A 25,977-nucleotide genomic window follows, 5' to 3' on the forward strand; every position below is an offset into this window, starting at 1 on the left:
TTCGTTCGAAATACCTGTCCAGTTGAGCTTTAAATTTGTTTAGGCTATCAACTTCAACAACAAGTGATGGAAGTCAGTTCCACCAACCAACCACCAGCTGGCCAAAGGCAAATTTCCGCACATCTATCCGACATCCGTCCTTCCTCAATTTGAATTTATGCCCTCTGAGGTGATTATTCTGAGCAAGATGAAGAATCCCATTGCAATTCAGCATGCTCAAACCATTCAAAGCCTTATACACCTCTATCAGATCACCTCGCCGGTGCCTAGTCTCCAGACTCTGTAATTTGCAAAACTTAGGCCTTTCTTCGTAAGAGCAACCCTTTGTTCCATTCACTAATCTTGTTGCCCTTCTCTGTACCCATTCCAGCAGCTCTACATCCTTCTTGAAATGAGGCCTCCAGACCTGTATACAGTACTCAAGATGTGGCCTAACCATTGCCTTATACAAGGGAATAATCACCTCCTTATCCCTGCTAGAAAAATTCCTGTATATCACTGACAAGACACCATGAACTACTCTTGCAGCTCGTCTGCACTGTCAGAGTACTTCATATCTGCCTGCACAATTACCCCCAGGTCCTTTTCATTGTCCACCACTGTCAGTGTAGTACCGCAGAGTTGATACGTTGCTCTGGGGTTACTGTTTCCCATATGTAGTACTTTACATTTGTCAATGTTAAACTTCATTTGCCACCTCTCAGCCCATCTGTTCAACCTTTCCAGATCCTGTTGCAGCAGCATAGCGTCAGTAGTGTCCTTAACAACCCTGCCAACCTTTGTATCATCTCCAAACTTGGACATTAAACTTGATAGCCCATCATCAATATCATTCATAAACACCGAAAACAACAACAACGGACCCAACACTGAACCCGGAGGCACTCCACTAATAACATTAGTCCACGTTGAGCAGTGTCCATTGATTACCACTCTCTGTCTTCTGCCACACAACCATACCCTTATCCATAGCAGCAATTTGCCTCCAATGCCACACTGCTCCAGTTTGTGCAGCAGTCTTCCATGCGCAGCAGTATCAAAAGCCTTTCTAAGATCAAAATATATAATATCAAAGTTATTCCCTGCATCCAGTTCTTTTGTGACTACATCATAGTATCCAATCAAATTGGTCAGGCAAGACCTGCCCTTAACAAAACCATGCTGCGTCTGAGCTATAACTGAATTCTTGTCTAGATGATCCTGCAGTGCTTCTTTAACCAGTGCCTCCATTAATTTACCTGGAACAGAAGTTAAACTAACAGGTCTATAATTACTTGTGTCAGCCTTTGATCCTCCTTTGTGAATTGGGGTTACATTTGCACATCTCCAGTCTATGGGTACCTCCCCTGAGTCCAAAGAAGCTCTCATAATTATGGCTAGGGGTTTGCTTACTTCCTTTGCTGCCTCCTTTAATATAACTGGATAGATCCCATCCACCCCAGGTGCCTTTTTTATGTTTATCCTCAACAATCTCTCCTCCACTTTCCTCTCAGTTATTACAAAATCATCCAGCTCACTGCCAATGTTTACTTTACCTACATCATTCTCCTTCCTGAATAACTCCTCATCCGTGAATGTAGATGCAAAATACTCATTTAGATTGTTAGCCACCTGAGCAGGATCCTCAACTGTTGAACCATCAATATCCAGTGGACCAATCTGATTCATCCCTTTCCTTCTTGAGTTTAAATATGTAAAGAACTCTTTTCTGTTTTTCTTTGCATTCTTTGCCAAGGATTTTTCGTAGTCTGCCTTTGCCTGCCTAATCTCCTTTGTGACTTGGTTACAGACCAACTTATATCTATCATAGGCTTCCATGTCACCCATTAATTTGTATGTATCCCATGCATTTTTCTTCTCTGCCACATGTCTCATTAGTTCATCTGACAACCATTTAGGCCTAAACCTTGAACAATATTTCTTAGTTGGTATGTAAAGCCTGGTAGCCTCCAAGATTAGTTCCTTGAATGCTTCCCATTTTGAGTTTGCTGTTGGTAACATCATCAGTTGGACCCACTGTATAGAATTTAAATACTGTCTCAGACCATCATAGTCGCCTTTACGAAAACAAAAACCCTTCCCTTTACCTCTGATGGTAGTTACCTCCTTGAGAAATTCCCACTTCAACAACTGTGATCACTGCCACCTAGTGGTTCATTTATCTGCAGATTCTTAATGCATGAAGAATCACTACTGATAATCAGATCAAGAGTATTGCTCCCTCTTGTTGCCTCACGAACATGCTGATGTAGAAAACAATCATCCAATAAATCCACAAAAGCCTTGCTAGTGTGCGAGTGACAAACCCACAAATTCCAGTCAATATCTGGGAAATTAAAATCCCCCATTATAAGACTCTCTGATTTACTGGCCCACTCTATTTCCCTGTACAATATCGTATTATACTCATCACAGTCATTAGGCCTATAGCACACTCCTACTCTCAATTTTGATTTCCCTATGCTTATGTCACACCAAACTGAGTCGACACTGCCCTGTCCATCGATGTCGACTGGCTTCACTTCCTTGGACTTTGTGTTTCTTAACTAATAGCATAACCCCTCCTCCCCTCCTGTCCTGTCTATCCTTTCTATACACATTGTATTCCCCAAATTCCAGTTCCGCATTACTTATATCTGTGTGACACCACGTCTCTGATATCCCAACAATATCTGCCTTTGATGTTTTGAGCAATACCTCAAATTCATCAAATTTATTTACCAAACTCCTAGCATTGGTGTACACGCAGGTATACATGCACCTGTTTCTATTCTTAGCTACCCTAACACACAACCCGTGTGTTTACTTGTACCGCAATGACTCCCAGCAGTCTCTGAAATATCCTGCATCTTGTTTTTCAGGCTTCTGCTCATTTCAATAGAAGCAGTGCAAGAATCACTTCCACCTCTGCCAGTGGCTACTGTTAATCTATTAGTCCTTGTATCTCCCCCCCCCAACTAGCAGTTTTCCGACCCACCTAACACTGCCTCGACAGCATCAGCAAAAATTCTTGCACCCTTTCTATTTAAGTGTATCCCATCCCTCTAGAAGCAATCTCTCCTGTTAACAAGTACAGTCCAGGCTGAAAAAAATTCTACCCCTTGAGCCTTGCACAATCCCTCCAGGGCCGAATTGATCGACAAGGCTGTCATCATATACTCCCTCCTATCGTGTCTGGGCAGAATTGCAGACACTTTCAAATTCAACCCTAATTCACGGCTTTTTTTCAACAGTGACCTGTAATTGCTAAGTAATTCCGCCGGTCTCCTACTCTTAATATCATTAGTGCCAACGTGTACAACTATATCACCTTTTGTGCCCTTAAAAGATGATATCCGCTCTACAACGTCATCAACCTTTGCCCCTGGCAAACATACCCTGGTCCTATTCCACCTATCCTTTTTACAAAGCATGTTCCCCGTTTCCCTGACAGTAGAGTCACCAACAACTACTAGTTCCTGTGGGACCAGCGCATTCTGCCTAGGGGGCTGCCTCTGTGTTGCCTGATGACCAAGTGCAAGCTCTGGCGTTGATGTGGGCAGCTGAGAGCTTGATGGGCCCCTCAATTTATTTCCTTCGAGGGCATCCACCCTGTCCTTCAAGCTCTCATAAAGGCCCATAACAACGCTGAGTTGTCGCCTGATTTCCTTGCACTCCTTACATCGTGCACACACAAAGACATCCCCCTTGGCATTATCATGTCCTGTACCCGACTGCTCCGCAAACATCAAGCAAACAGTGCATTTTAAAAGACTGTGATTCAGAGGGCAACTGCCCCCCTCAGTTCTCCCCTGAACCACAGCACTCCCATTACCTTGAGCCTTTTGCTTTGCTGCTCTGGGCAGAGTCATGATTCCGATTTAATTCAATAAAATCGGAGGCAGTGTTAGGTGGGTCGGAAAACTGCTAGTTGGGGGGGATACAAGGACTAATAGATTAACAGTAGCCAGTGGCAGAGGTGGAAGTGATTCTTGCACTGCTTCTATTGAAATGAGCAGAAGTCTGAAAAACAAGATGCAGGATATTTCAGAGACTGCTGGTAGTCATTGCGGTACAAGTAAACACATGGGTTGTGTTAGAGTAGCTAAGAATAGAAACAGGTGCATGTATACCTGCATGTACACCAATGCTAGGAGTTTGGTAAATAAATTTGATGAATTTGAGGTATTGCTCAAAACATCAAAGGCAGATATTGTTGGGATATCAGAGACGTGGTGTCACACAGATATAAGTAATGCAGAACTGGAATTTGGGGAATACAATGTGTATAGAAAGGATAGACAGAACAGGAGGGGAGGAGGGGTTATGCTATTAATTAAGAAACACATAAAGTCCAAGGAAGTGAAGCCAGTCGACATCGATGGACAGGGCAGTGTCGAGTCAGTTTGGTGTGACATAAGCATAGGGAAATCAAAATTGAGAGTAGGAGTGTGCTATAGGCCTAATGACTCTGATGAGTATAATAAGATATTGTACAGGGAAATAGAGTGGGCCAGTAAATCAGAGTCTTATAATGGGGGACTTTAATTTCCCAGATATTGACTGGAATTTGTGGGTTGGTCACTCGCACACTAGCAAGGCTTTTGTGGATTTATTGGATGATTGTTTTCTACATCAGCATGTTCGTGAGGCAACAAGAGGGAGCAATACTCTTGATCTGATTATCAGTAGTGATTCTTCATGCATTAAGAACCTGCAGATAAATGAACCACTAGGTGGCAGTGATCACAGTGTGTTGAAGTGGGATTTACTCAAGGAGGTAACTACCATCAGAGGTAAAGGGAAGGGTTTTTGTTTTCGTAAAGGCGACTATGATGGTCTGAGACAGTATTTAAATTCTATACAGTGGGACCAACTGATAATGTTACCAACAGCAAACTCAAAATGGGAAGCATTCAAGGAACTAATCTTGGAGGCTACCAGGCTTTACATACCAACTAAGAAATATTGTTCAAGGTTTAGGCCTAAATGGTTGTCAGATGAACTAATGAGACATGTGGCAGAGAAGAAAAATGCATGGGATACATACAAATTAATGGGTGACATGGAAGCCTATGATAGATATAAGTTGGTCTGTAACCAAGTCACAAAGGAGATTAGGCAGGCAAAGGCAGACTATGAAAAATCCTTGGCAAAGGATGCAAAGAAAAACAGAAAAGAGTTCTTTACATACTTGAACTCGAAAAGGAAAGGGATGAATCAGATTGGTCCACTGGATATTGATGGTTCAACAGTTGAGGATCCTGCTCAGGTGGCTAACAATCTAAACGAGTATTTTGCATCTACATTCACGCATGAGGAGTTATTCAGGAAGGAGAATGATGTAGGTAAAGTAAACATTGGCAGTGAGCTGGATGATTTTGTAATAACTGAGAGGAAAGTGGAGGAGAGATTGTTGAGGATAAACATAAAAAAGGCACCTGGGGTGGATGGCATCTATCCAGTTATATTAAAGGAGGCAGCAAAGGAAGTATGCAAACCCCTAGCCATAATTATGAGAGCTTCTTTGGACTCAGGGGAGGTACCCATAGACTGGAGATGTGCAAATGTAACCCCAATTCACAAAGGAGGATCAAAGGCTGACACAAGTAATTATAGACCTGTTAGTTTAACTTCTGTTCCAGGTAAATTAATGGAGGCACTGGTTAAAGAAGCACTGCAGGATCATCTAGACAAGAATTCAGTTATAGCTCAGACGCAGCATGGTTTTGTTAAGGGCAGGTCTTGCCTGACCAATTTGATTGGATACTATGATGTAGTCACAAAAGAACTGGATGCAGGGAATAACTTTGATATTATATATTTGGATCTTAGAAAGGCTTTTGATACTGTTGCACATGGAAGACTGCTGCTATGGATAAGGGGATGGTTGAGTGGCAGAAGACAGAGTGGTAATCAATGGACACTGCTCAACGTGGACTAATGTTATTAGTGGAGTTCCTCAAGGTTCAGTGTTGGGTCCGTTGTTGTTTTCGGTGTTTATGAATGATATTGATGATGGGATATCAAGTTTAATGTCCAAGTTTGCAGATGATACAAAGGTTGGCAGGGTCGTTAAGGACAATACTGACGCTATGCTGCTGCAACAGGATCTGGAAAGGTTGAACAGATGGGCTGAGAGGTGGCAAATGAGGTTTAACATCGACAAATGTAAAGTGCTGCATATGGGAAACAGTAACCCCAGAGCAACGTATCAACTGTGCGGTACTACACTGACAGTGGTGGAGAATGAAAAGGACCTGGGGGTAATTGTGCAGGCAGATATGAAGTTCTCTGAGCAGTGCAGACGAGCTGCAAGAGTAGCTCATGGTGTCTTGTCAATGATATACAGGAATTTTTCTAGCAGGGATAAGGAGGTGATTATTCCCTTGTATAAGGCAATGGTAAGGCCACATCTTGAGTACTGTATACAGGTCTGGAGGCCTCATTTCAAGAAGGATGTAGAGCTGCTGGAATGGGTATAGAGAAGGGCAACAAGATTAGTAAATGGAACAAAGGGTTGCTCTTACGAAGAAAGGCTTAAGTTTTGCAAATTACAGAGTTTGGAGACTAGGCACCGGCGAGGTGATCTGATAGAGGTGTATAAGGCTTTGAATGGTTTGAGCATGCTCAATGCCAATGGGATTCTTCATCTTTCTCAGAATAATCACCTCAGAGGGCATAAATTCAAATTGTGGAAGGACGGATGTCGGATAGATGTGCAGAAATTTGCCTTTGGCCAGCGGGTGGTTAGTTGGTGGAACCGACTTCCATCACTTGTTGTTGAAGTTGATAGCCTAAACAAATTTAAAGCTCAACTGGACAGGTATTTCGAACGAACGGAGGGGTGAAATGGGAGTGGGTTTTTTTTTTTTTTTTTTTGGCTGATGCTGAATAAGCTTGCTTTCTTGCATCATATGCCTCTGCTAATGCTAATGCTAAAATTTCAAAACAAAAATTAAATCCTTAAGTTATGTCCCAAAACAGTTATGTTATATATATATTTTTTTCGGTATCTAGTGTTTTCTACGAGTTCCCTTTATACAACTTCCGTATCACGTGTACCACTATAGTTATGTATTAATTATTTGTTACGATTAAGTCGTTATATATATATAGAGTTAAAAATACAATTTAATTGACAATAAAGTTTATCAAGATTAATAGATTTACTGATTAATTGACAATATTATATTATGCACTATACTACACTAAGCTTATGCTATCGTGTAAAAATGGCAGGAATTCACGAACAGTACTTCTACGGACTCGTAAGTATTGATTAGCTTCCAAATCTCGCTATCTCAATTTAGAATAAACTAAGGATCCTGACTAGGTCTATAATCTACTTATAGAAGATAATTTGATATAACAATTGGTTAATAAATCGACTAAATTTGGTTAAAAAAAAAAAGACCTCTCGTTCAATTTGTAACACGTGGATTTGATACCGTTACCGATACTAAGTAATACCTACAAAATCTCTGTCTAAGTTAAACTTTAAACTAAGTATCGTAACTAGGAATATAAAGCTACTCTAGAAAATAAGTTAATATGACAATTTAAGCTAATAAATCAGGAAAAACTTCTCTGTTCCAAGAGCTTCAAGTGTAAACAGATGGCCAGGAAAGCCTATATAGTGAGAGTTTCTTGGATGTTATCCTGTAGAGATAGGGAGGACACAATCCTCCCACTGTATAATTGTAAGACCGCATTTGGAACACTCTCCAAGTATTTGTTACATTAGCATTAGTAGAGGCATATGATGCAAGAGCAAGCTTACAGCATCAACCAAAAAAAAAAAAAAAAAACCCCTTCCCATTTCACCCATCAACTTCCACAATGACAGATGGAAATTTGTTCCAGTAATCAACCACCTGTTGGCTAAAGACAAATTTCTGCACATCTATTCTACAACTGTCTTTCCTCAGTTTGAATTTATGTCCCCTCAGGTGATTAATCTGGGCAAGCAGAAGAAGAATCCCATCTGCATTGAGCTTGCTCAAACCATTCAACACCTTACACACCTTAATCAGCTCACCTCTTCTCTTATATCTTTTTAAATATAAAAGAAGTTCTCTGATAAATTATTACTTTTAAGGAATGCCATATATTTGTTGTATAAGCTGTCTCCCCAAAGCCACTTTTTAAGTTTTGTTTTTTCCATAGTGGCATATTAGAGTAAAATCTGTATTAAGAACTGCTGTCTACTTTTTAATTCAGTTTTATCTGCAATTTTTTTAAAAAAAGTTTACTATGGCATAGTAAACTGTAAAAAAGTGGTCAGCATATTGAAGCATGTATTCCCTTAAGTTACAGGTTGCAAAACATACAGGCACATGCCATCACTCTTATTGATGCTATATGTGTATGTGGGTGGGTTTAATTATACTTCAGCCATTCCTTTTTGGCTGTTTAGTATTGTTTTGTAAATTTGCTTCTCTATAAATAATGCCTCATGGAAACTTTTTTTTTTTTTTTTTGACAATCTTGAAAGTTTATCTTTTGAAATTTTCAATTTTCCATATTTACTTTTCAAGTAAATGGGAAACAATTTTATAGTCTATAAGGTGAACTTAAAATTTTATGTGATTTTGTTTTTAGTGCTTCAGAGATCAACTGGAATATATGGTATTCTTTATCTAAAATTATATTCACCTGTAGATCTACTTTTGACAATTTCTTTTCTGTCAACATTTTTACATAAGTAATATGAAACTTTTTTTTTTTCTAGAGGGAACTGGAAACGGGTGATGGTCCCATAGGGTTGATATTGGCACCTACCAGAGAATTGGCACAGCAGGTATTTATTTGATTTCATTAATTAAGCCACTCACCAGTCCAGTTAGACCACTATGTGCATTTGAGATTATCATCTTATATTTTTAATTATTTTTTATATGTCATATAATGCACAATTTATAAAAATTGATATAAACAATAATAATTTTTTGAAATTTGTTTGATTTAAAATATGTTATAATGTGAATATAGGCATTATAAACTTGACTGGTTATCAGTTGAGAACAAGTAATATAAATGGTACAGTATGGTGTGACAGTAGTACTCTTTGTTACTGTGTATGATGTGCTAACAAAGGAACTGGATGCAAAAAATAATTTTGATATTGTATACTTAGCTTTCAGGAAAGCATTTGATACTGCTAAACATGGAAAACTGCTGTACAAATGATAGCAATATGGCATTAAGGACAAGTTGTGGCTATGGATAAAGCGATGGTTGAGTGGGAGAAGACAGAGTGGTAATCAATGGACACTGCTCTTTGTGGATTAATGTTATTAGAGGAGTTCCCCCACCGTTCAGTATTGGGCCCATTGTTGTTTTCTGTATTTATCAATGATGTTGATGAGGGTATATCAGGCTTAATTTCCAAGTTTGCAGATGATACGAAGGCTGGCAGGGTTGTTAATGACTGTAATGACGGTATGCTACTGCAAGATCTAGAAAAGTTGGGCAGATGGGCTGAGAGATGGCAGCTAAGGTTTAGCATTAACAAATGCAAAGTACTGCATATGAATAGCAGTAACCCCAAATTAATGTACCAACTGTGTGGTACTGTACTCAGGGTAGTGGAAAATGAAAAAGACCTGGGTAAATGTGCACTCAGATATGAAGTTCTCCAAGCTATACAGACAGACTGCCAGGACAGCTCATGGGGTTTTGTCAGTGATATATAGGAATTTTGCTAGCATGGATAAGAAGGTCATTATCCCATTGTATAAGGCAATTGTCAGGCCACATTTGAATACTGCATACGGGTCCGGAGGCTTATTTTAGGAAGGATGTAGAGCTGCTGGAAAGAGTACAGAGAAGGGCAACGAGATTGGTGAGTGGAACAAAGGGTTGCTCTTACCAAGATAGGCTTAATTTCTTAAAATTGGAGCTTCTGGAGACTAGGCACCCGCATGGTGATCTGATTGAGTTGTATAAGGCCTTGAATGGTTTGAGCAAGCTCAGTGCTGATGGGATTCTTCCTTTCATTCAGATTATGCACCTGGGGGGGTAAAGCATAAATTCAAATTGAGGAAAGACAGTTGTAGAATAGATGTGCGGAAATTTGCCTTTATCCAGTGGGTTGTTGATTGCTAGAACAAACATGGGTCATCGTGGAAGTTGATAGCTTAAATAGTTTCAAGGAAGAACTGGATAAACGTTTGGTGTGAATGGATGGGTGAAATGGGAAGATTTTTTTTTTTTTTGGCTGGTACTGAATATGTTCACTTTCTTGCATCATATGTCTCTACTAATGCTAATGGTTACTGAATCTTTCAATTACCCTGTCACATAACTTTCCTTAAGAGTAGTAACAAAGCCACCATATAAGATGCCACATCCTCCAGCTTTTCAATGGTTTTAGTAGCATCTTTACAGATGCACTTGTCCACTGCTTGGGAATCTTCATTTCCCTTATACAAACATTAAATAGACCTAAGAATACTCAAAATATCAACTGATAAATTCTCTTAGCCACTACTTGATCTACCAAATCAACTCCAAGGGGCACTACCCTATTTCATTCTTGACATTGCATACTCTAACCTTGCATTTCCACTCTAGATTCATCATTCTCAGGACCATGAGAATTAACAAACTCTTATCTTCTTGTGTACTTTTCTTTCATTCCTTATCTCATTGCTAGCAACTGTCCTTTTTGTTATAAAGTCCACAGACTCCTTCCACCCATTAGAAGTCAAACGCTGCTCATTCTTTGCCATATAGTAAACCCCATAAACTTTAATCTTTTCTCCTACAATCTTATAAGCAATACTCCAGGGATTATTACATTTCTATTATTCTACCAAATTCTTCTCTGATCTCAATTTACTATCTACTGCTATCGTTTTAACATTTTCATTCCTCAGCCTTTTATAAACTGCTTTAAAATTTTCTACATCCTCAAATATATCTAATCTTTTCCTGTGCTATAGTTCTCTTTAGGTGGCCCTGATATCCCTTCTTTTATTACAATGCCTCGATGGCTTTCAGTTTAAAAGCATTATGCTTTTAAACTTCGAGCCTTGAATCACATAAATTCATCAGTTACGCTGCAGAGTTGTATGCCATAGAGTTAGCCTTGAATCACATACTTTTCAATATTGCTGGTATATTATAAACACCAACAGTATCGATACACCCAGTCGTTGGGTGTGTTACAGGCTCTTAACAGCAATGAGATATTCAATTCACTTAATCTTGTCCTGGGTTCACCAGATGATAAATCTGCTTCTTCTGGATCCCTAGCCACATTCAGATTAGTGCAAATGATTTTTGCTGACATTGCAGCCAAAGCAACAATCACCACAGATAAACTTGGCCTGCAGTCTCTTACACAGATTAAATGCAAATAATATTTAATGCCCTAAACTTCCAATGGCAAGACAAACCACCTACAAGTTATATCAGGTTAAGTATGTATTAAAAACATGGCAGTTTAGCGTGCACAAGAATCAAAGGGAGGAAGTTGTTCTTGCTTATTGCTGCATAGGACACAATCTTTTCTGCTGAGCACTGATGATGTCACAGGGACCACAGACAGGATGTCTGTGGTCCCTGTGACATCATTTTAACTATCAAACATATTTTACTTGACTGTCAATTTTACTAGTGCACAAAATGTTTTACTGCTTTTACTCGTCTGACTGGGCCTTATACCTGGAGTCAGACCTTTTCAATGACCATGTATCAGCTCTTTTTAAATGTTTACAAATTATTGCCTTGTATGGTTATGTATAATGTATAGGATTTATTTTTACTTTATATTACACCTTTTTATCATAAATTATATTTGTATATTTTTTGATGAGTAGCCTCTCTCTTAAAGGTTCCTCTTTTTTTTTTTTTTTTTTTTATGATGGTATGGCATGGCCCACTATGGCCTTAGTCTCTGATGCACCAGTAAAACCAAACCAAACTGCCTATCTACATAAAGGATTAGGGGAAGGGCTTTTGCTTTTGTTAAGGTGACTACAGTGGTCTCAGACAGTTTTTAAATTCTGTGCAATGGGAACAGAAAATCATGATGTTATCAATGGCAAATTCTAAATGGGAAGCATTTGGGGAAGTAATTGTAGAAGCTGCTAGGTGTTTATTACAAACTAAAATATAAAGTTCAAGACTTAGACTTAAATGTATGTCAGATGTACTAATGATACAAGTGGGAGAGAAGAAAAAATGTGTGATATGCATATAAATTATCAGGTGATACAGAAGCTTATGACAGATATAAACTAGTCTATAATCAAGTCACAAAGGCAGTTAGGCAAGCTAATGCAGATTACTAGTAATACAGGACCATCTCTGGCAAAGAAAAGCAGCAGACTTCTTTACTTGTGTTAACAGTAGAAAAAGGAATTGAATCACATTGGCCTACTTGATATCAATGGTTTAGCTGTTGTTGATGACCTTACTCAGGTTGCTGACAACTGAATAGGTATTTTGAATCTACATTCACACATGAGGAATTCTTTAGGGAAAGGGTTGCCGGATGTTTATCAAATTCTAGCAGGAAACTAAATGATTTTGTGATAACTGAGAGGAAAGTGGAAGAGAAATTGTTGAAGCCAAATATCAAGAAGGCATCTGGGTGGATGGGATCTCTTCATTTATATTAAGGGAGATAGCAAAGGAGGTAAGCAAACCCTTAGCCATAATTATGAGGACATCGTTGGATTCGGGGACGGTATCTATGGACTGGAGATGTGCAAATTTCTGGCAGACTTCCCCAATTCACAAAGAGGGATCAGAGGGTGACGTGAATAATAAGAAACCTGTTAGCTTAACTTCTGTTCCAAGGAAAATAATGGAGAAAGTTGTTAAAGAAGTAATACAGGACCACCTACACAGGAGTGTAGCTATAATACAGTCACAGCATGGATTTGTTGAGGGGCGGTCTTGTCTGACCAAGTTAACTGAATACAGTGATGCGGTAACAGAGGAACTAGATACAAAAAAGTAGCTTCGATATCATATACTCGGATTTGAGGAAAGCTTTTGATACTATTGCTCATAAATCTAAGTTTGCAGATGATACAGTAGTCTGCAGAGTAGTTAATTACAGTTGTATGCTACTGCAACAAGATCTAGAAAAATTAGGCAGATGGGCTGAAAAGCAGCAATAGAAGTTAAACATTGACAAATACAAGGTACTACATATGGGCATTCCTAGATTAACATACCAACTTTGTGGTACTACACGGGATTGTAAAATGAAAAATACCTGGGGTTAATTTTTCATCAGATATGAAGTTCTCTGAGCAGTGCAGATAGGCTGCCACGAGAGCTCATGGGGTTTTGTCAATGATATACAGGAATTTTGCTAGCAGAGATAAGGAGGTGATTATTCCATTGTAGAAGACAATGGTTAGGCTGCGTCTTCAGTACACTGTATACAAGTCTAATGACCTCATTTTAGGAAGGATGTAGATCTGCTCATACAGGTGCTGAGAAGGACAACAAGATTGGTGAGAGCAACACAAGGGTGTTCTTACCAAGAAAGGCTTCATTTCCACATGCAGTGTCTAGCAACTAGGCATATGCGAGGAGATCTTATTGAGTTCTTTAAGGCTTTGAAAGGATTAAGGAAGCGCATTGCTGATGGCATTCTTTCTCTTGCTCAGACTATATATGTGAAATTCAAAATAGATGTTCAGAAGTTGGCTTTTAGCCAGCTTGTTGACTGTTGGAAGAAACTCCCATATGTTTTTGTGGAAGTGCACAGTGTGAATAATTTCGAGGAAGAACTAGACAAATTATTGGTGGAGATGGACAGATGATAGGTTTTTTTTTTTTTTTTTTTTTCTTTTAGCAGATGCTATATAAGCTTTGCTTTTCTGCATCATATGCCACTACTAATACTAACTCTTTGGCTCACCAAAGTACAATCCTCCTATATTGCTTCTTTTTCTTCATAGAGGCACTCATTGCATTACTTTTTCTCAACAACATTTTTTGAACTTGATCCACATACTCAAGAAAATTCAACTGGAACTTTAAATATCTTCCACATCCTCTTCAATCACAACACTATCAAAAAATCCCAATTCTTTGTTCTCACAGTGTATCTTTCAACACTGTATCCTTCTTTTTTATTCTGTTCGTCCACTATTTCAGATATTATTGCCTTATGATCCAATGTAGTCTATTCCTCATGGACACTCCAGTTCTTTAACTCCACAGTAACCAAAGAGATATCTGTTGATTCCTCCATGAATCGTACTTTAATTTTAAATGTCCACTTTGATTCAGGATGAACAGTTCGGAAGAAAACAAGAACACCAAAATTCTCTAATTTGTCAGTGAACCAAACAGGTGAACACGTATTTGAATTCATCACTGTCATAATTATACATCCCAATCTCTGTAAAATCTTCTCTTCATCATTCAAATATCAGTTTCATTACCACACTGTATAACATTGACAGTACAGAGGCGCTAATATTAACAGGCGTAGTAGTAGTAGTGGCATGTGCTGCAAGAAAGCAAGTGTATGAGCTTATGCAGCATCAGCCAAAAAAAAAAAAAAAAAAATCACACCATTCCCTCCAAATGCCTGTCCAGTTCCTCCTTAAATTTATTCAACCTATCAACTTCCACAACAACAGATGGAAGTTTGTTCCAGCAATTAACCACCCGCTGGCTAAAGAAATTTCCGCACATCTATTCTACATGTCCTTTCTTAATTTGAATTTATGCCCCCTTAGGTTTGCAATCTGAACAAGTGGAAGGATCCCATCAGAATTCAATGTGCTCAACCCATTCAAGGCCTTATACAGCTCAGTCAGATCACCGCGCAGGTGCCTAGTCTCCAGCCACTGCAATTTGCAGAACTCAAGCCTCTCTTGGTAAGAGGATCCCTTCATTTCCCTCACCAATCTTGTTGCGTTTCTCTGTACACGCTCAAGCAAATCTACATCCTTCCTAAAATGAGGCCTCCAGACCTGTACGCAGTACTCAAGGCATGGCCTGACCATTGCCTTATACAGAGGGACAATCACCTCCTTTTTCCTGCTAGCAAAATTCCTATATATCATTGACAAAACCCCATGACCTGCCCTGGCAGCCTGTCTGCATTGCTCAGAAAACTTCATATCTGACTGCACAATTACTCCCGGGTCTTTTTCATTTTCTACCACCTTAAATGTAGTACCACACAGTTGGTACGTTTCTCTGGGGTTACTTCTAGCCATATGCAGTACTTTGCATTTGTCAAGGTATAACTTCAGTTGCCACTTCTTAGCTCATCTGCCCAAATTATCTAGATCCTGTTGCAGTAGCACACTGCCATTACTGTCGTTAACAACCCTGCCAACCTTTGTATCATCTGCAAACTTCGACACTAAGCCTGATATACCTTCATCAATATCATTGATAAATATACAAAACAACAGAGGACCCAACACCGAACCCTGTGGGACTCCACTAATAACATTAGTCCACGAAGAGCAACACCCATTGATTACCACCCTCTTAATCTTCCCGCTCATTAATGCATATCACTTGGGTCACTGAAAAGGAACTCGAAAAAAAAAAAAAAGGTCCAGCATAATTACTTATTAAGATCACTACTTGACAGTTTTCTTTTTTTATATCTACCACTCTCAGTTTGCTGAATATCTCTTACTTGATCTTAAAAAGTGTGCAGTTCCTGCAAGAGCACAACATCTGTATCCTCCTTCTGAATCATTACTTGAGCAGGAATTATCTTGCTTCTCTGCCTATTTAACTGCATTACTTTTACTGACTTATCTCTATTTAAACTATCCATAGTCTGTTCTATTTTTCACATTTCACATTGCTTCTTATATTCAGGACAGTCTTGTCTATCACATTATTTTCTATTGGAATGAGCAGCAGCCTGGAAAACAAGGTGCAGGAGATTTCAGAGACTGCTGGGATTCATTGTGGAACAAGTAAATATGTGGGCTGCATTAGGGTAACTAAGAATAGGAACGGGTGCATATATACTTGCGTGCGCACCAATACTAGGAGTTAGTAAATAAATTTGATGGGTTTGAGGTGCTGGTCAAAATATCAAAAGCAGATATTGTTGGGATATCAGAGATGTGGTGTCACAGAGATATAAGGAATGTAGAACTGGAATTTTGGGAGTACAATGTGTACAGGAATTATACACAGGATAGGAAGGGAGGAGGGGTTATGCTATAAGTTAAGAAACACATAAAATCCAAGAAAGTACAGCCAGTCGACATGGCTGGACAGTGCAGTGTCGAGTCAGTTTGGTGTGACATAAGCACTGGAAGATCAAAATTGAAAGTTGGAGTGTGTTATAGGCCTAATGACTCTGATAAGTATAATAAACAACTGTACAGAGAAATAGAGTGGGCCAGTAAATCAGAATGTCTTATAATGGGGGACTTTAATTTCCCAGATATTGACTGCAATTTGTGGGTTGATCACTCACACACTAGCAAGGCATTTGTGGATTTATTGGATGATTGTTTTTTACAGCAGCATGTTTGGGAGGCAACCAGAGGGAGTAATACTCTTGTTCTGATTATCAGTAGTGATTCTTCATGCATTAAGAATCTGCAGATAAATGAACCACTAGGTGGCAGTGATCACACAGTGTGCTGAAGTGAGATTTACTCAAAGAGGTAACTACTATCAGGGGTAAAGGGAAGGGTTTTTGCTTTTGTAAAGGTGACTACAGTAGTCTATGACAGTATTTAAATTCAATACGGTGGGAACAACAGCAAAATCAAAATGGGAAGCATTCAAAGAATTAATCTTGGAAGTTACTAGGCTTTTCATACCAACTGAGAAATATTGTTCAGGGTTTAGGCCTAAATGGATGTCAGATGAACTAATGAGACATTAGCATTAGTAGAAGCATTTGATGCAAGAAAGCAAGCTTATGCAGCATCAGCCAAAAAAAAAAAAAAAAAAACCACTCCCATTTCACTCCTCCGTTCATTCCAAATACCTATCCAGCTCAGCCTTAAATTTATTTAGGCTATCAACTTCCACAACAAGGGATTGAAGTATCTTCCACCAACCAACTACCCGCTGGCTAAAGGCAAACTTCCGCACATCTATCCTACAGCTGTCTTTCCTCAATTTGAATTTATGCCCTCTCAGGTGATTATTCTGAGCAAGAGGAGGAATCCCATCAGCATTGAGCATGCTCAAACCATTCAAGGCTTTATACACCTCAATCAGATCACCTCACAGGTGCCGAGTGTTCAGACACTGTAATCTGCAAAACTTAAGCCTTTCTTTGTGTAAGAGCAACACTTTGTTCCATTCACTAATCTTGTTGCCCTTCTCTATACTTGTTCTAACAGCTCTACATCCTTCTTAAAATGAGGCCTCCAGACCTCTATACAGTACTCAAGGTGTGGCCTGACCATTGTCTTATACCAGGGGATAATCAGCTCCTTATCCCTGCTAGAAAAATTCATGTATATCATTGACAAGACACCATGACCTACTGTTGCGGACCGTCTGCACTGCTCAGAAAACTTCATTAGTCCTTTTCATTCTCTACCACTGTCAGTGTAATGCCACGGAGTTGATACGTTACTCTGGGGTTAGTGATTCCCATATGTAGTACTTTACATTTGTCAATGTTAAGCTTCATTTGCCACCTCTCAGCCCATCTGCTCAACTTTTCCAGATCCTGTTGCAGCAGCGTACTGTCATTAGTGTCATTAACAACCCTGCCAATCTTCGTATCTTCTGCAAACTTGGACATTATAAGGAGGTGATTATCCCCTTGTATAAGGCAATGGTCAGGCCACGCCTTGATTATTGTATACAGGTCTGGAGATCTCATTTTAAGAAGGATGTAGAGCTGTTGGAACGAGTACAGAAAAGGGCAACAAGATTAATTAACGGAACAAAGGGTTGCTCTTATGAAGAAAGAGGGTGCCTCCGTAGCCAGGAGCTGCGGTGCGTAGCACATGCTTCTTGATGTAGACCGGGGTTCAAGCCAGTGACTACCAAATATGGAGGATGCGGAAAGGTCAGGAATGACCACTGCATATCCCCTGAGCAATATGGCCTTAGCTGCTAATGCTCCTAAAAACCAAAACAACAACGAAGAAAGGCTTAACATCACCTCGCAGGTGCCTAGTCTGGAGAGGCACCTGCAAGGTGATCTGATTGAGGTGTATAAAGCCTTGAATGGTCTGAGCATGCTCAGTGCGAATGGGTTACTTCCTCTTGCTCAGAATAATCGCCTGAGAGGGCATAAATTCAAATCGATGAAAGATGGTTATAGGATACATGTGCGGAAGTTTGCCTTTAGCTAGCGGGTGGTTGATTGGTGGAACAAACTTCCATCTGTCGTTGTAGATGTTGATTGCTTAAATAGATTCAAGGCAGAACTTGACAGGCGCCTCTGTAGCCAGGTGGGCAGGAGCAGCAGTGTGTAGCAGATGCTTTTTGATTAGACCGGGGTTCGAGCCCGTGCCCACCAAATACGGAGGATGTGGAAAGGTCTGGGAATGACCACTGCATATCTCCGGAGCAATATCGCCTTAGTTGCTAATGCTCCTAAAAACCAAATAACAAACAAGCGGAACTTGACAAACATTTGGAGTGAGTGGATATGGGTGAAATAAGGGGTTTTTTTTTTGGCTGATGCTGTATAAGCTTTCTTTCTTGCATCATGTGCCTATGCTAATGCTAATTAAGCCTGATATACCATCATCAGTATCATTTATAAATACAGAAAACAACAATTACCCAACACTGAACCCTGAGGGACTCCACTAATAACATTAGTCCACGAAGAGCAGTGTCCATTGATTACCACTCTCTGTCTTCTCCCACTCAACCATCCCTTTATCCATTGCAGCAATTTGCCTCCAGTGCAGCACTGCTCCAATTTGTGCAGCAGTCTTCCATATGCAACAGTATCAAAAGCCCTTCTAAGATCCAAATATATGGTATCAAAGTTAATCTCTGCATCCAGTTGCTTTGTGACCACATCATAGTATCCAATCAAATTTGTCAGGCAAGAAACGCATGCTGTGTCCAAGCTGTAACTGAAGTCTTGTCTAGATGATCCTGCAGTGTTTCCATTAATTTTACTGGAACAGAAGTTAAACTAACAGGTCTATGATTACTTGTGTCGCCTAATTATATCTGGAGAACCTGAAGATGTACCTGATCAATGGGAAAGACATACACAGGGCATGAGTGAAAATTTCATAAGACCTTATTCTGAAATAACTGGCTCTCTCTATGCTCTTGCAGAAATAAACGAAATGTTGAAAAATTATGGTTTGAAAAGTCCATCTACCAGCTGTTGAAATGATGACAGCATCTCTGCATTGAAAATCATTTGACATTTTGGAAGAATAAGCCAAAGCAATCGCAAATACAGAAAAATTAAACCACGGACAAAAAATGGCATTTGACATTATTCTTGATGCCATATACAATAAGTCAAACACTAATCATAACTGTTTTTTTTTTTTAGATGGTCTGGCTGGAACTGGAAAAACATTTCTTTACTCGATTATACTACACACCATATGAGGCAAGGGAAATAGTGTTATTCCTGTTGCGTCTACAGGTATTGCAGCAACTCTGTTAGCAGGAGGCAGAACTACCTCACTCTACGTTCAAGATACCTCTGCTTCTGAATGCAACTTCAATATGCAATATAAAGCCAAACACAGAGGAAGCTAAGGCACTTCTACAATCAAAACTGATAAGTGTGGGACGAAGCACCAGTGACGTTTCCACCTTGAAAGATGTGACCTTCACATCTTTCAAGCAGTAGACAGACTACTGCATGATCTGACAGGATTAGACAAGTCTTTTGAAGGGAAAGTTATACTGCTGGGCGGAGACTTCAGGCAAGTCCTACGGTGATATTATGAGGCTAATGATCTCTAACAATTGCCAGTTATATAAAGAAACATAGGCTACGGACCCAATTCTATGTACTGAAACTTACATGTAATATGTGAACAAAAGCAAGCGAGAAGGAATTTTCAGACTGGCTATTAGAAGTAGGCAGTGGAAGAAGTGGTGCAACTGTGTTTGTCTACAGCCTGTTTTTCAAACACAGAAGACCCTCATAGAACAACTCTATGGTGATGTTAACTTCAACACTGTTACAGCTCAGCAACTCGAAGGCAGAGCAATACTAAGTGTTACAAATGAGGAGTCTTTGGAACTGAACAACAAAGTGTTAGACCATATTCTCAGAGAAATGACTGTCTACAAAAGTGTGGATACTGTAGCAAATGATGAACCAAGTGAGCATCTGAGATACCCGGAAGAATTTCTGAACAGCTGTATACCAACAGGAATGCCTCCTCGTAAGCTAAAACTGAAAGTATGTGCTGTAATCATGCTACTATGGAATCTTATGCCATCAACAGGGTTCTGCAATGGAACAAGATTGATAATTACACGTCTACAAAGACCCATTGTAGAGGTTTGCATGATAGATGGATTGAACTTAGATGCTGTTCTCATACCGTGAATTCCTCTTATTCCATCTGATACAAATATATCTTTCAAATTCCAAAGAAGACAGTTTCCTATATGTTTAGCATTTTTAATGACCATGAACAAGTCACAGGGACAGACTTTTGAAAGAATATGCTTATACCTTCCGAAACCTGTATTCAGTCATGGGCAACTATATGTTGGTCTCTCAAGAGTTAGATCAGTGGACTCATTAAATGTTGTATCTGAGAAGAATGAAATTTTTAATTGCTTATAATGAAATTTATGAATAAATAAGATGTGTTGATATTTAATTAATAACCTTTAAGATATGATGCTGATGGTGTATGTTATGCTAGGTACAACTAGTATATAATAAAACAATAAATTACTGTACAATTAAAAGAATTGGACAAAATCATTGACCATCTGTAACTACAGTAGACTTTCAGAATAACGGCACCTTCACAGATTGAGGGTGCTGTTGTTTCAAATTTTCCATTATCTAGAAAGTTTTAATATATTTAATGCAGAAATAATGAGGCTGAATAAGAAATAGAGTTTAAGAATGCAATTTTATTAACTGCACATAAAAAACATAAACATCCTGTACATGTTTTAGTATATAAACATAAAAAACATAAACATACTTTAACAAATAGATATTTATTTAAAGTATACCCAGTATAAAATAAAATAAAATAAAATATTTCAGTAGCTTTCGGAACTCGTGTCCCTTCGTCAACTGACAAATTTGAATACATTACAAGCAAAGTGTGGCACGTTACTCATTCGTCATTGTTGTAGCACGGACGTGTGCTGCCTTGCGCCAGTGATCATCCATCAATAAAACGGTTGTCTCCAGGATTGGATGTATACGCATGCCTTTCTGGCGATTTAATGCCTTAGGGTTGTTCATTATGTTTAGTGACTCTAGCCATAGGCGGTGGCGAAAGTGTCGCGCGTTGTCCACTATCTCAAAGTCGCGCTTGGGGTCAAGATCGTGGTTGGTAGCCCAAAAATGTTCTGCAAGCGCGGACTGGTCAGTTTCGGCAAGCCGGATTGCTCTGTCGTGTTCCGTGAGGCGATCCTGGAGACGTCTCGATGTCTCACCTACGTAGCAACTGTTACAGGCCCTACAGGTGATACGGTACACTACATTGCTGCGTAAGACAGGTGTGACAGGGGTCTTCACACTGGAGACAAGTGAACGTAGGTTCCTACCTGGTAATTGTACACATTTGATGTTGTAACTTCTCAGGATCTTCGAGATACGTCCTGACACTCCTGGATAGTACGGAATGTAGGCGGATGATATGCCGACTTGCTTCGGAGGTCTTGGGTTGGAAGTAAGTTCTTGTGCCTGTAACAAGCATCTGTTTAGTACATGGGATGGATAACCGCATCTGGTTAGGTCCGCCTTCACACGGGAGATCTCGTTACGTCTAATTGTGTCGGTGCTGGAATGGCTCCAGGCCCTGGAGAACAGGGTGCGGGCAGTGCTATTGAGATGGCTTGGAGCGTGGCCGGACCCGTAGTTGGTGAATTGACCGCACCACATGGGTTTGCGGTATACTGAGGTCTCTAGATGTGGGCCTACGCGATGCACTAGCACGTCCAGAAACGGGAGCGAACCGTCCACCTCTGATTCTACGGTAAACTTGATGAAATTGGATAGAGAGTTGAGGTATTCTAGTAGTACGGTTTCAGAACCACGTGGTATTATGGTAAAAATATCGTCGACATATCTACACCACGTTGTAATAGGTGTAGGTGGGTTCTGGTGTATCTGCTTCTCCAGATCTTCCATGGCGATGTTAGCTACTACGGAACTGACAGGGGCACCCATAGCAGTGCCATGTACTTGTTTGTAGAGTGAGTCTTCAAAGGTGAAGATGCTGCTAGAGAGGCATAGGTTGAGGGCGGTACAGATGTCATCAGTGGATAGTGACGTCCTGGATTGGAGGCTTAAGTCGCTCTCAAGGAGCCTTCTGGCGCAGTGCACGGCCTGTTGGACGGGAATCGAGGTGAATAAAGAAACCACGTCAAATGATGCCATGACAGAGTTATCAGGGATTGAAATGTCCTTAATGGTGTTAATGAATTCACTGCTGTTTTTAACGGTGTGAGATGTATTACCTATAAGAGGCGAGAGGAGGCTCGCGATGTGTTTGGACAGTTCATACGTTGGGGCACTGCAGCAAGACACTATAGGTCTGAGAGGAATACCCGGTTTATGGATCTTTGGTAATCCGTAGAATTGCGGTAGTTGGCAGCCAGTAGCACGCAGAAGATGGTGAGTCGCGGTCGGGATCTTCTTATCTTTAAGCCATGCGTGGACAAGTTTATTAACATTTGCTTCCAGACGTTTCAAGACTTTAACGGGAGGATCAGGTAGAGGTTCATATACGTTAGGATCGAGTAATAGGGCCAAGGCTTTCTCTCGGTAGGCTGATTGGTCCAGCACAACAGTCCGGCGCCCTTTATCCGCAGGAAGTACAACGATGGAGTTGTCTTTTCTTATAGATGACAGGGCGGCACGTTGGCGGTGGTTGAGGTTTGAGCACGTTTTTCGAGTGTTGCGGAGGACTGCGGCAGTCTTGAATCGGATCTCGTTGGCAGTTTCTTCGGGAAGGTTGGTAATACTGGCTTCTATACCCATAGCGAGCTGTGTGATGGGAGGTTTCGATGGTATAACGGCGAATTTCATACCGTTTGATAAAACACTCAGCTGCTCGTTGGACAGTTGTTTGATACTTAGATTCAAGACGAAAGAAGTCGTGTCGTCTGAACGACACGACTTCAATGACGAATGAGTAACGTGCCACACTTTGCTTGTAATGTATTCAAATTTGTCAGTTGACGAAGGGACACGAGTTCTGAAAGCTACTGAAATATTTTATTTTATTTTATTTTATACTGGGTATACTTTAAATAAATATCTATTTGTTAAACTATGGACCCCAGTACTCCAGGCCCATTTGTCACTATAAACATACTTTTTTATTTAAACATAAAAAAAAAAAAAAAAAATTCTATTCTAATCAATCCCCTTTGAATATGTCTGCTTTGGATGTAGAGGGTACATTTTCTTGATTTTCTTTAGGAATAGTAACTGCTTTTTTAAAAAATTTCTTATAACACTTTTTTCATTGTGCTTATTTTTTATTTTATTTTATTTTATTTATTTATTTTTTTTTTTTTGTTGTCATGGTGATTTTCAGCTTGTGCCCTTGTATTATTTCCTCCATAATAAAACTTGGATTTTGTCAAAAAGACAGTGTTTTCCATGCTTGATTCTACAACAGACCAAGTTATCTTTTCAGTTGTGTCAATGTCCTCTTCTTTTACATCTGAACAAAGTGCATCATCTAGTTTCTCAGGAGTAATGACACTAACAATGATTTCTTGATCTGAGAATGATTGTGATAATTCAGCCTCATTATCAACAGTGAGTCATGCATCCATATCTCCAACTTTCATGGCTGTGTAAAGGATTTTCTGTTGTGATGGATTGAACTGTTTGCATTATTTCTTCAGTACCACTTTGCCTTGACCTTACATTAAAACCATTAATATCATCTTCATCACATGGTAAGTCTGCAGACATGATACTTGGCCATAATTTCCTCCATGCTCTCACAAGAGTGATGGGTTTCACAGTATTCCAAGCAATTGCTATAGAATATATTGCATCTTTAATTGTGAAGCCCTATTGAAAGTTGAGAATGGAGATAACCTTGCTAATCATTTGTTTCATAAAATCACTTCTGTAATAGCATTTAAATTTTTGGATAAATACTTGATCTGTGGGCTGAATGATAGAAGTGACATTGGATGGTAAATAACAGAAAAAAATATATCCACAATCAGAAAGTAATTTCGATTCATGAGGATGTGCCCTACAGTTATAAAGAAGTACGACACATTTAGAATTTGGACTCTTCCCCATATCATGTGAATTCTTTCAAATTGCTGGAATGAATTCATGAGTGAACCAATCTTGAAAAATTTTCTTATCCATCCAAGCATTTTTTGGGCCTTATAAGTCACCAGCAAATGCACAATTTCCCTTCAAGGTTCATGGATAATGGTATTTACCAATAACTAAAGGCTTAATTCTGTGTTGCCCCGACACATTTGCACACATGAACTGTCACTCTTCCTTTATTTTGCTTAAAACCACTTGCACTTTTTTCTTTGCAACCTGCCGATGTTTTTGTCGCAAACATTTCCATAGAGACTGGTTTTGTCAGCATTGTATATTTTGTTGGCTGAACGAATATTGTCATTAACAAGCTTCTCAAATGTCACACTGTATTCTTTAGCTGCCTCTGTGTCAGCAGACTTTTTCTCTCACAATGTCTAATTTTCTAATTCTGTGTCTTAACTTAAATTTAGTTTTGCTTTGGCAATAATCACTGACCCGGATATAGCCATATCTTCTGATCATTTTAATAAAAACCACCCATGCTGCACTTTATCTAAGTTTTCTAATTTTGACTTGCGGAAACTTTTTCTGTCAGCTATCTCTCTTATTGTTAGATTCTGAACAGGCAGTAAATTCTAAAAGTTTGTGCTTTTTGCCATCTTTGAGGTTTATTAACTTTAGGAGCCATAGTGAGGGATTTTTAATTTAAAATAAATGTAAAACAGCGGTATAGTCTATTATATCAGTACAGAATTCACTTTCAAAATGGCAAACTTAAATAAATACAGTAATCACATGACTTGCCGTTTTCTTTTTTCGGCACTGCAAGACATCTGTGCTGTATGTAAACATTCAACCAAATAAAAGGATTCTCTGTATAAACTTTAAAAAAAAAATCTAATCAATCTCTGCTTGTCTCGTAGAGACTACAAGTTTTCAGCCCAAAATTTGGCACATATGGCCGAAGGGGAAAAAACAGGGGTACTATATATTTTTTATTGGTGAAGTGAATCAAAGCAATACTTGCACTCATTGCAACGGTTCTCCTGTGAGGCCATGTAATCCAGTGAACCTTCTGATATTGGAAGATTCATTTGAAGAATCACAAACTCACCACTTCCTCCAGAGATTAGTTGACTACAATCCCAGTTGAAGAGACCTGTAATAATTCATCCAGTGTCTGACAGGATTTTACCCAAGAGCTCTCTAATTAAATGGCAAGTGGCAAAACCACTGTACTGCCATGGAAGACTGCTATTAAAAGATCCAAACAATTTATTAAGCGTTCATCATACTGTACAGAGAAAATTCCTGATTTTGGAATGTTAAAATTGAAGGATAAATTCAAAGAACCAGCCATATATAAAAAAGAAGTTTGATGTGTGTGTGAAAATAAAGCCAAGCAGGTTGGGTAGATTATTCCAGATAGATATCTTCCACTTCTGTAGTACATGTACCAGCCCACCACACCAGTGTGATGCATGCAATCTTTTTTGAAAAAATTAAGTATATGCCTATAAAGAAAAAATAAAGTGTACGCAGTAACATACAATTGTGAATTTGTAACTTTTTTTTTTAACAGTGAAGTTTTGATGCATCATGTCAACATGATTGGT

General features: G+C 39.3%; 1 protein-coding gene across 2 annotated transcripts in view; it reads left to right on the forward strand.

Moving 5' to 3' along the window:
- The window catches only part of LOC150090512 (ATP-dependent RNA helicase DDX42), a 369,985-nt gene that overhangs the window by 120,175 nt on the left and 223,833 nt on the right, over positions 1-25,977 (forward strand). For both annotated transcript variants that reach the window (XM_090371284.1, XM_090371279.1), the window contains exon 8: positions 8,714-8,782. In XM_090371284.1, coding sequence (XP_090227410.1) covers positions 8,714-8,782 — 69 coding nt within the window. The remainder of the gene's footprint in view (positions 1-8,713; positions 8,783-25,977) is intronic.

The sequence above is a fragment of the Mastigoproctus giganteus genome, chromosome 1 (assembly GCF_048544385.1).
Source record: "Mastigoproctus giganteus isolate SK-2022 chromosome 1, ASM4854438v1, whole genome shotgun sequence".
Taxonomy (NCBI): domain Eukaryota; kingdom Metazoa; phylum Arthropoda; class Arachnida; order Uropygi; family Thelyphonidae; genus Mastigoproctus; species Mastigoproctus giganteus.